The sequence below is a fragment of the Erigeron canadensis genome, chromosome 9 (assembly GCF_010389155.1).
Source record: "Erigeron canadensis isolate Cc75 chromosome 9, C_canadensis_v1, whole genome shotgun sequence".
Taxonomy (NCBI): domain Eukaryota; kingdom Viridiplantae; phylum Streptophyta; class Magnoliopsida; order Asterales; family Asteraceae; genus Erigeron; species Erigeron canadensis.
In genome coordinates, this window is record NC_057769.1 from 3,596,261 (window position 1) to 3,607,337 (window position 11,077).

At 33.8% G+C, this 11,077-nt stretch overlaps 1 protein-coding gene and 1 long non-coding RNA gene across 2 annotated transcripts; both read left to right on the top strand.

The window, feature by feature from the left end:
- The first annotated feature begins 3,143 nt into the window (after positions 1-3,143).
- On the top strand, positions 3,144-5,026 carry LOC122582902. Its single transcript, XR_006321281.1, has 2 exons — positions 3,144-4,351; positions 4,464-5,026. It is a non-coding gene; the product is annotated as an uncharacterized LOC122582902 (long non-coding RNA).
- Positions 5,027-7,436: 2,410 nt separating this feature from the next.
- Positions 7,437-10,436, top strand: LOC122581544. The gene is made up of 3 exons (XM_043753773.1): positions 7,437-7,520; positions 7,623-8,430; positions 8,896-10,436. Exons 1-3 carry the CDS (start codon positions 7,437-7,439, stop codon positions 10,434-10,436), a joined length of 2,433 nt encoding a protein of 810 aa, XP_043609708.1.
- Positions 10,437-11,077: the final 641 nt, after the last annotated feature.

An 11,077-nucleotide genomic window follows, 5' to 3' on the forward strand; every position in this document is an offset into this window, starting at 1 on the left:
TAATTTAAAAGGATGAAATGAAGCCACGTAACACTTTCCATGGAAGCTGAATGGGGACGGTTTTTTGATAATATCATATACTTGAGGGGTATATAATGAAATTAACGCTCAGAAATCTACTAATATATATATAACAATATATATATAACAAGGTTTTAAAAAATTTCTAAATAAATAAGAACCTTTAGATGATATCTATTTTTAATTTAGAACCATTAGATCAGATTTAATTATTTTATTTTTATTAAATGACAATACTAATACTTATATTGTATATAATTTATAAAAAATACCCTCCTTAATTATTATAACATGTCATACCATATATATAATATATAAATAATATATAATAATAATATTGATATTGATTATTCGAAGTCATTAACATGTTGTTTGTCGTAAGTAAATTAGATTGTGATGTAACTAGATTATTACCCGCGTAATACGCGGGAAATATATACAATTAATTACATGTTAAATTTTTATAATATCATAAGTTGATAAATATTTAACCAGGTAAGAATTAAACCACTAAAAAACATGAAGTTACATTAGTAGTCGTTTAGATTCTGGTTAATAGTGACCAGACAGTTGAAAATTGATACATCATCTATTAAAGGTCTCGCGAAGAAAGGTTTTCGTTTCTTTAGATATCTTTCATTCATCTAGATATGTCTGCATTGTCATTGTACTTGTGCTTTAACATTTTGCTTGAATAATTTAGTTATACACAAAAATTACTAATTAATTTAATTATCAATCTATATATCGCATGTTGTGATAATCTAAGTTAAAACTATGCATAACATCATTGCAATTTTCATACAGTTATTTTTTTGATATATAATTGTGATATCTTACTATAGACTTCATATTTGTTTTTTAATTCTTTATCAAGAAGGCCGGTTTGACATCCGGTTCGGTTTTAAAAACATCGATTTAATAAAAACGTTATATAATAAAAATCCTATACAAAAATCCTTATAACCAAATTTTATTCGTTATATGATAAAAATTCTATATAAAAATATAATTTAATAAAAACATATTATATCAAAAAAGAAATTCTATATAAAAATATTAGTTTCCATAATTATATAATTAAAAATATTAATTATTAATGTCTACAAACTTAAATAAGGAAATAATAATAATTTTAATTTATTAATACAAAATTAAATCTAACAAGTTAAATAAGGTATATGACATCATCATTTGATCTAATGGCTCTAATTAAAAGTTGAACTTCATCTAAGGGTCCATACTTCTTCAATTGTGAATTAAGTGATCTCTTTTATATATATCTAGAGATTATTAAATCATATCAAAGTTTGGTGGTACAAAATAAACAAAAGTTAGTTTTGGGCTTGGTAATGATTTTTACTTGCGGTAAACATCTAGAACAATTTGTATTTTTAGGTATATATAATAATATCATTTATAAGTTTTACGTGAAAAGAATTTTAAATCATATCAAAGTTTGGTGGTACAAAATAAACAAAAGTTAGTTTTGGGCTTGGTAATGGTCTTTACTTGCGGTAAACATCTAGAACAATTTGTATTTTTAGGTATATTTAATAATATCATTTATAAGTTTTATGTGAAAATACGCAATAAGATTGATTTACTTTAATAATTGTATAATTAAGCAACCCATATAACATATAAATAGTTATATATAAAATTTGTTTGGGTTTGTACAGCTTACTTTTATGGATTTGTTATCATTGTTGTAGTGTTATTGTACAAACTCATGTGTCACCACTAGAATTGGGAGAGAGAAACATGAAAGAAAGAAAAATATTATTCTGATTGTGAGTGGTCAATTAAGGTTAAGTCAGTTAAGGATATATGATGATGATGATGATTATGATTATAATAATTAATATATAATCATTCTACGACTGATTACAACCTTTAACATTAATTACGTGTTCATGTAATGCACCAGATAAACGATATTATGCATATGCTATTTATGGTAACATTATATACAATTTTAATTATTGGGTTTTTTTTTCAGATTGATAATAAGTTTATATCTTTTTTAAAACACCCGATTTTTTTTTTCCCGTAAATCATGTTTATAAATCATGTTGGATTGTGTTTGTGTAATGCACCAATTAGATTAAAAACTATGAAATTATGTAAATGCCTTTGACTGATTTTAGTTTATAATATTAATAACATTTCAAACAAATATTTTAGAGAAATTGTCACAAATCGTCCATGTGGTTTGCTCGATTCGCATTTTCGTCCATGTACTTTTTTTTTTATCACTAAGTGTCACTATACTTTTCATTTTCATTGCCAACTGTCCTTAACACTAACAGCCGTTAGTTTGTCCTATTAAACCTCTCATGTGCAATGCACATGAGGGTATTATCATCAAGTTTGTAACCACAAGTACTATTTGTAATAAACACATTGGATTAAACAATATCTTTGAATTCCTTCTCCCCCACAAACTCCGACCACCACCTCTGACCGACCGGCCACCATCCGACACCGCCAGAAAAGTTTGCCGGACACCGAGAACTACCACCCCACTATGGTTACCAAAACATTGACAAATGTCGACCATTTCAGTCTTAAAAACATTGACAAAACATTGTAACTCTTCTTTTCCTTAGACCGTGTAGCAAATTAGCCTAAGTCATTTGATGTAATTTCACTTACGAGGGTGTCTTGTCAGAAGTCATTTTAATATCCTTATTTATATTTGTCAAAATATATGTTTATCACATATTAACATTTAAGTAGAATTATATAAGTATTGCCCGCGTAATACAATCTAGTGCCATATATAGATACCTAACGCAAAATCAAAATCCCCAAAAAGTGAAAAAAAACCCTAATAATAACCTAAAAAAAATACTAATAATGGATCAGATGACGTTCGAGCAATTGTCATACATTGATCCTAATTTACCTGATATGAAAGCCTTTCACGAGTATCTTCAAAAGATGCTAGCGGAAAGTATTCAGAGGAAAGATGATGTTGCTGCTGATAATAATAATAATAATAATAATAATAATAATAATAATAATAATAATAATAATAATAATAATAATAATAATAATAATAATAATAATAAGAAAGATGATGCTGCTATTAATAATAATAATTATAATTATTATGTTCCTTTGATCTATACATGCAATTTTTTGTACCATTCTGGTTTAAGTTAGTTATAACTTAATTCTTACCAAATAGTTTATCCATGTATTATCATGCTATGTTTTTACTTTAGAACCTGTTTTTCCGTTGCACTCGATACCCCTAGTCCCCATGGCATCTTTTTATTGTCCTTTATGTGATGTCCGTGTTATTCTCCATTTGATCCGAGTGGTCCTCATTTCCATTGACTAGGAGATACTACTTTACTAAAAAAATATTGATATGATATCCAGAGTTGTTGGCATTGTAATAGTCAATTTGAATGATGCAGTGTGTTCTTGCGTTTATAACTACCAATTTTTTTAGTCCTTAGATACCTACACATTTCATGGTGATTGACCAATTAGTGAACTTTTACTGGTAATTGCTTCAGTATAACTGTGACTAGACGTGGCAAAAGCGGGCTGGTTGGGTATGGTCAAAACCAATATTTTCTGGTTTGGCTGAATTGGGTCGGATTTGGTTGACCAAAAACACTTTTGTCGAGGTATTTTGTTCCTTTTATAAATATCTAGGGTATGAAACTTGTCTTAGAAATTTTATAAGCTGATAATTTTTTAACAAACTCAACTGATCTAAGGAGGTTTTGTGCCAAAAAGTAAACTTCAAGCAACTTTTTATCTGTTTGAATTGTTCGAATCATCTCAGTTGATCTATTCGTTAATGATTTTTTCTAGTTTATCCGTTTGACTCAATGGATAACATATCCGAAACTATGGTAAGTGGTGAGCAGCTAATACACCATGGTACTACGTGTGACATTCTGGTTTTTTAAAAGAATAATTATACTATTTGTTCTGATTTGTAAATCTTTGTGCTTTATATTATTTTCCCCTTGTATGCTCCGTCACTCATTTTTTTTTACCAAAACTAATGCAAAACATTGGATAACTTTGGTAATTGAATAATTTCTCTGATTCTGGGCTATGATCGTGGTCTACATCTCGTCTGTATGATGCAGTTTTTTTAAATTTGTATCCTACGATATACAAGAGTGTGTGAATTTCTTGTGTGAAATTTGTATGTAGATTATATAAAACTTTCGCGGTGTTTTGGATTGATTTATCGATTCTATTTTTGTATTACACACAAGGTATGTTGTTGGCATCTTGCTTTGCTCCGTGGATATTGTCTTCTGTGCCTGATTCATTCTGTTTGATATGCATAAAGGTTGAGTCTGAGCTTGCCTAAAGTGCTATGTTTCTTATGCATTTTTACATGAAACTTTTTTCTCTTTGCATGATTAGCATCTTTTTGATTGCTAACACCTTGGGTTTTGCAGGAAGTGGAAACAGGGTGCTGGGTGTAACGTTACTTGTGTGAATTCTCATGCTGATCTAAAAAAATAAAAATAAAAAATGCTGGGTGTAGTGTTATGTTATAATGTGAATTGTCATGCTGATCTGTCTGGTGAAAGGATTAGTCTTGTATGGTGTGTAAATAAATTTATTACCAATCAGCTGTGAGGTACTGTATGAGTTACATTTTTTCTAGATATTGAAATTCTACGTTGTTATGTACCCAGCTGCCTTGTTGCAATGAATTTAACAATCAGCTGTGAGGTACTGTATGAGTTACATTTTTTCTAGATATTGAAATTCTATGTTGTTATGTACCCAGCTGCCTTGTTGCAATGAATTTAACAATCAGCTGTGAGGTACTGTATGAGTTACATTTTTTCTAGATATTGAAATTCTATGTTGTTATGTACCCAGCTGCCTTGTTGCAATGAATTTAACAATCAGCTGTGAGGTACTGTATGAGTTACATTTTTTCTAGATATTGAAATTCTATGTTGTTATGTACCCAGCTGCCTTGTTGCAATGAATTTTACTTATCTGGCAAGTCTTACATGTTTTTTTTAGGGAAGTGATTTTTATACTAAACTTTTTGATTCGTGAAAGGAATTTCTATGCAAATGACAATAACACCCTTAGACTGTATTAACAGTTTTTTTACGTTTCTTCCTTAAAGTAGTCACCACAAAAACAAAACCTATATTAAATAATAAATCAAAACCTTTCTGTCTTACAATCCCTTTAATGCCTAACCATGCTCAAAAGTCAAAACTGATACATCATAATACTCCATTTGAAGAGCTTAGAATAGAGATGTGCAAGGGCCGAAACCCGGTCCGAACCGTGACTCATTCTTTAATGACCCTCAAATCTTTTTGATTACGTCATTTGACAACAGTAACAACTCTGGTCTGGGCTACGCAACAACGAACAAATTAATCGCTTGCAAATTCATCCCTCAAATATTGACTACAAATCGCATTCATGAAATATGCTATTTGGTTGTAAATCTAAGCTCCATAGGCCATTTGAAAATCAAGATAATTGAAGCGGTTTCTTCGAAGTCTACAACCAAAATTAAAATTAAACGATTGACAACGCTCAAATGGAGTATTACGATTACAAGATCGAGATAAATGAAGTATACGTACAAAACTGATTCAGAAATGAATTACAATCTCTCGAACTATTGTGATGTATGGGGGGAAGGTTTGATTTATTATTATAATTATACGAGTAACTTTTGTTTTTGTGGCAATTATGACTACAGGAAGAAAAGTAAAACAATCATGGACTTAATCTAAGGGTATTCTTGTCCCTTTGTACAAAATTTCTGGTTATAAATCAAAAGGCTCCGTGTAAAAATCACTTTCCTTTGTTTTGACCGAGTTATTAAAAGTAACAAAGTTTTATTTATATTGCATTATAAAACATCTATTATCTTTTAATTTTTTTTAAATGTCATTTCTTTTTTATTTATTATTTTAAAGATCTTGAAATACTTATAATAGCTATTTGAAATACGTGTAATACACAACATTTATCATAAACTTTTAATAACTACATTATCCATTTATATCAATTACTTTTACATTAGTAATCAAACCACTATCGCCGTCGTCGTCGCCAGCAAACCAACCTTCTCTTTTAATGAGCGGAGATCATATTGTGATATTGTAAAAGGGGAGGTTGGTAAGGAGAAGGAGGAAGTGGAAGTAAAAATCGACGAATCTATGTGTGGATTGGTAGATTGCCATCGCAGTGCTTTGGTTGGCAGGTGTAAATCTTTTGACGCTCTGGTTGCTCTTCATGGGTGGCTTGGAGAGCTTGGGTTAACTGGGCTGAAAATTAAGTATGTAGGGGGTCTGTCAATGTTCTTGCAATTTGTCTCTGAGGAAGATGCTCAGGATTTTATTGCCAATGATAAAAGATGGGAGCAATGGTTCTCAAAGCTGGATGTGTGGATGGGTCAGTCCATGCCTTTCGAACGTTTAGCTTGGGTTGGTGTTTTGGGGATTCCATTACATTTAGCCAACGCGAAAGTGACCAACAAAATTTGCGAGAAATTTGGGAAGGTCATTAGTCCTTCAAATGCCAAGGAGACTGATGAAAACAAATCCATAGAATGCGTTGGATTGCTGGTCGGGGATGGGAAACCAATAAGTGAAAGGGTCTCTATTACTTGGAGAAAAAAGAGATATAGAGTATGGATCGAAGAAAGACAAATAGATTGGTGTCCACCTTGTGGTCCAGTTAAAGGTGATCTTCATCAATCTGGATCGACTAAGAGTGACGGAAAACCTAATGATTCCGACAACTTGGCCGGAATATTAGAGGAAGGTGAATGGACAAGGAATAATATGGAAGGGGAAGGGACAACACGTGAGCTGCATGGGAACATGGAGACACATGAAGAAGAATTAAATGCTGTTAAAGATAATGAAACGTCTAACAATAAATTAGTGTTCTATACGATGTCTGATGGTCCCACTAAGCAGAAAAAAAAGGCAGGCCCTACAATGAATAAAGAAAAAGTGGTTGTTTCAAGATCAAATAATAACTGGGATTTATTTAATTTTCGTGCTAATAATTTAAGGCCAAAAAAGAGGCCCGGGCCCTCTGACTTTAATTCGTTAGATGGGTTTTTGGAACACAATGTCGAGCCCAATAGCCCACAAGGGATGGAGATCAATAAGGAAGGAAATGATATAAGTGAAAAAAGAGAAACCTAGTCCAAAACGAAAGATATAGGCCAGACCCCTGATCCCCAGGAAGAAGTAATAACACAAGGCTCGAAGGATGACAAAGCGATCTTGGAGGAGAACTAGGTGGATACAGCTATGTTAGAAGAAGAAGTTCAAGATACAATGGATATTGGAATTATTGTGGGTGTCAATTTGGAAAAGGCCAAGGGTCAAGAAGACCATTGAAATTGAAGATATGAACACTGTACATCAATGAATATATTATCAATTAATATTAGAGGGGTTAGAGGGATTGGGAAGGCAGATTGGATTAAAGAAGTTAAGAACAAAGAAAAGGTTTCTTTTATTGCCATTCAATAAACTTAGTGTGGGGATATCCCCATTGATTTAGTTCGAAGTTATTGAGGGAATGGTGATTGTTAATTCGTTTTTGTGGAGGCTAGTGGGAGATCTGGTGGACTTCTTTGTCTCTGGGATCCCAAAGTTTTTAAAAAAAGCGACTGTATTAAGGATGGAAGTTATCTTTTGATTAAAGGTAAAATCAAAGGATGTGATGAGAATGTATTTATTGTCAATGTTTATGCACCACAAAGCAACAGGGCAAAAAGAGAGTTATGGGAAAAATTAGCCGATTTAAGAAAGGGTGATGATGGTTTGTGGTTTTTGATTGGGGATTTCAATGCTGTTCGTGAGGCCGGTGAACAAAAAGGCTTTGTTTTTAAGTCACATTGTGCTAGAGCCTTTAATATGTTTATCAATACAACTGATCTTCATGAGTTTGAAATGAAAGGTAGTAAATTTACGTTTATGATGGAAGGTGAGAGGGGGAAGAAACTAAGTAAGATTGACCGGCTGCTTGTTGGAAGGGAGGTGGTGGATAGTTGGCCTGGTGCATGTTTTAGAGCTCTTCCGAGACGGTTCTCGGATCATAACCCGATATTATTATCCTTGGTTGATCGAAATTTTGGACCTAGACCTTTTCATTTTTTTAACTCTTGGATGGACAAAGAGGGTTTCAAAGAGACAATTAAAGAGGCGTTCAAGACTTTCCAAGGAGTGGGTCAGCCCGATGTGGTTCTCATGCTTAAATTCAGGTGGCTAAGGGAAAAGCTAAAAAAGTGGAGAGATGATTTCAAGAAAAAAGATGAAGAGGAAGCTGAACTATGTCGATTGGAACTTGAGGAACTGGACTTGAAGATGGAGGAGGAAGAACTATCAGAGGATGAAAAATGGACCAGAGTGGAAGGTAAAAAGAAACTTTATGAATTGTAATTTAACAAGGTTCAAGATATGAAGCAAAGGTTAAGAATCAAATGGGCGATCGATGGTGATGAAAACTCCAGCTTCTTTCATGGACATATTAATAATCGAAGGGTTTGTAACAATATTCCAGGGCTACTGGTTGATGATAACTGGGTTACAAAACCGTCTGTCGTTAAAAGTAAAGTGTTGGAGTTTTATAGAAACAAGTTTCATGAAGAGTGACAAGATAGATCGAAAATGTTTTGTGATTTGGGCCCTAAACTAATCGATTCAGAGGCGGTCAGTTTAGTTGAAAGGTTCAACATTTTGGAGATTAAAGAAGCTGTATTCTCATGCGGGGATGACAGGGCGCCGGGACCCGATGGATTCAATTTTAGATTTATTAAGAAGGACTAGGGTAAGTTCGAAAATGATTTTGTAAAGATATTTAATAGATTTTTCGACTTAGGTGAGATCAGTAGGGGTTGTGGCTCGACCTTCATTACCCTTATCCCGAAAACCAAAGATCCAGGCTGCCTGGATGATTATAGACCAATAACGTTGGTCGGGTGTATCAACAAAGTAGTCTCAAAGGTTCTGGCGAATCGTCTAAAAAGAGTTTTTGGCAATTTAATTTCGGATACTCAAACGGAGTTCTTGAGTGATAGACTCATTCTTGATGGTCCCTTGATAGTGAATGAAGCAGTTCCATGGGCTAAAAAAGATAAAAAGAAGATGTTTATTTTGAAGGTAGATTTCAACAAAGCATGTGATAATGTAAATTGGGGTTTTTTGATCAGTAATATGCAAAATTTAGGCTTTCCAAAACGATGGTGCAATTGGGTTCATGGAATTCTTTCGTCAGCCAGAGCTTCTGTTCTAGTCAATGGATCACCAACGTTCGAATTTCATTGTAAAAAAGGGATGAGGCAGGGAGATCCCATATCCCCATTCCTTTTTTTACTTGTTATGGAGGTCATTTCGGTTATGCCGAAAAGAGCATGTGAGGCTAGGAGGATACGTGGGATACAACTTCCTAACCAAGGGCCAATTCTTTCACATCTACTCTATGCTGACGATTGTATGTTTATGGGGGAATGGGAAGAGGAGAATCTTAAACAAGTTACACATCTGTTGAAAGTATTTCACATTGTCTCGGGTTTGAAAATTAATTTAAATAAATCTTTTTTGTTTGCGGTTGGGGTTGAAAACAGTGAAGTAAGTAGGCTGGCGGGTCGCTTTAAATGTAGGGAGGGGTCTTTTCCTTTTGATCATTTGGGTATTAGAATTGGAGGTAACATGAACCGAATTGCTAGTTGGGACTTCTTGTTCGACATATTTGAAGCCAGACTTGCTGTTTGGAAGTCGAGATGCATTTCGATGGCGGGGAGGGTGATTTTGATCAAAGCTGTCATGGAGAGTCTGCCTACTTATTACTTTTCTTTGTTCAAAGTTCCGGAGAAAGTAATAAACGGGCTGGAGTCTATCATTCGAAGATTCCTTTGGAATGGCTCGGGAGACACCAAGAAAATACATTGGGTCTCGTGGGAAAAGGTTACAACTCCTATTAATTTGGGTGGTTTAGGACTTAGCAAGCTCAAAGATTCTAATATAGCTCTACTTTCAAAGTGGATGTGGAGGTATAAGAATGAACAGGGGGTTCTTTGGAGAAAAGTCATTGATTCCATTCATAATACGAAAAGATGTTGGGAATTTTTGCCTAGTAACAGTGGTGTATTGGGGGTTTGGAAATCAATTGTGAAGTGTATTGGTAACGTGAAAGCTAATGGTGACTCGTTGATAGGGTGCTTCAAGGGAGTTTGTGGGTCGGGAGATCAGGTACGTTTTTGGCTTGACAAATGGGTTGGTGACCAGCCATTACGAGTTTCTTTTCCTTTATTGTTTAAACTCGAAAAAGAAAAAAAGTGTTATGTCAAAGATAGAGTGGGTACAACAGCAAATGTTTTTGGGTCAGAATGTCTATGGACTCGTTCTCCATCGACTTCTTAGGAGCTAACAGAATTGGAAGGACTATGAAGATTGATGAGCGGGATCGTTCTCAACCAACTAAAAGATAGATGGATTTGGACAAGAAGTAAAGATAGCAGTTTAGTGGTAAAGAATGTCAAAGAATTTCTGAGAAAAGGGAGAAATGAAGATGAGAATGTTGTTCTCAAATGGTCAAGATGGGTAACAAAGAAGTGTAACATCTTTATGTGGCGGGTATCATTGAACAGAGTACCGACATTGGTCGCCTTGAGAACTAAGAATTGCTACTTTGGCAGCATGGTTTGTGGTATGTGTCAGGAAGGAGAGGAATTAATTGATCATATTTTATGCTCATGTGAAATCGCCTTGGAAATATGGTACAGAATAGGATTATGGTGTAAGGTCAATCCAATTTTTCTTTTCTCAGCTAGGGACTTATTCTCTATCGAAGAACACGTGGGGTTAGGAAGAAAAGGGAAAAAAGTATTTAAAGGTGTGGTCTTTGTTACATGTTGGTGCATTTGGAAGGCAAGGAACGAATTGAAATTCGAAGGCAAGAACATTGATGTGGAGAAGGTCATCCATGAGATTAAGACTACAAGTTATTTATGGTACAAAAATCGCTCGAGGCATTGCTCAATTAGTTGGCAAGATTGGATTTT

Excerpts from the sequence above, each read along its gene's own strand:
- LOC122581544 (XM_043753773.1), top strand. The coding sequence starts at position 7,437 with ATGAATATATTATCAATTAATATTAGAGGGGTTAGAGGGATTGGGAAG. Across the intron at positions 7,521-7,622 it reads AAGTTAAGAACAAAGAAAAG|GCTAGTGGGAGATCTGGTGG; the intron begins GTTTCTTTTATT and ends GTTTTTGTGGAG. Across the intron at positions 8,431-8,895 it reads AAAATGGACCAGAGTGGAAG|GTGAGATCAGTAGGGGTTGT; the intron begins GTAAAAAGAAAC and ends TTTTCGACTTAG.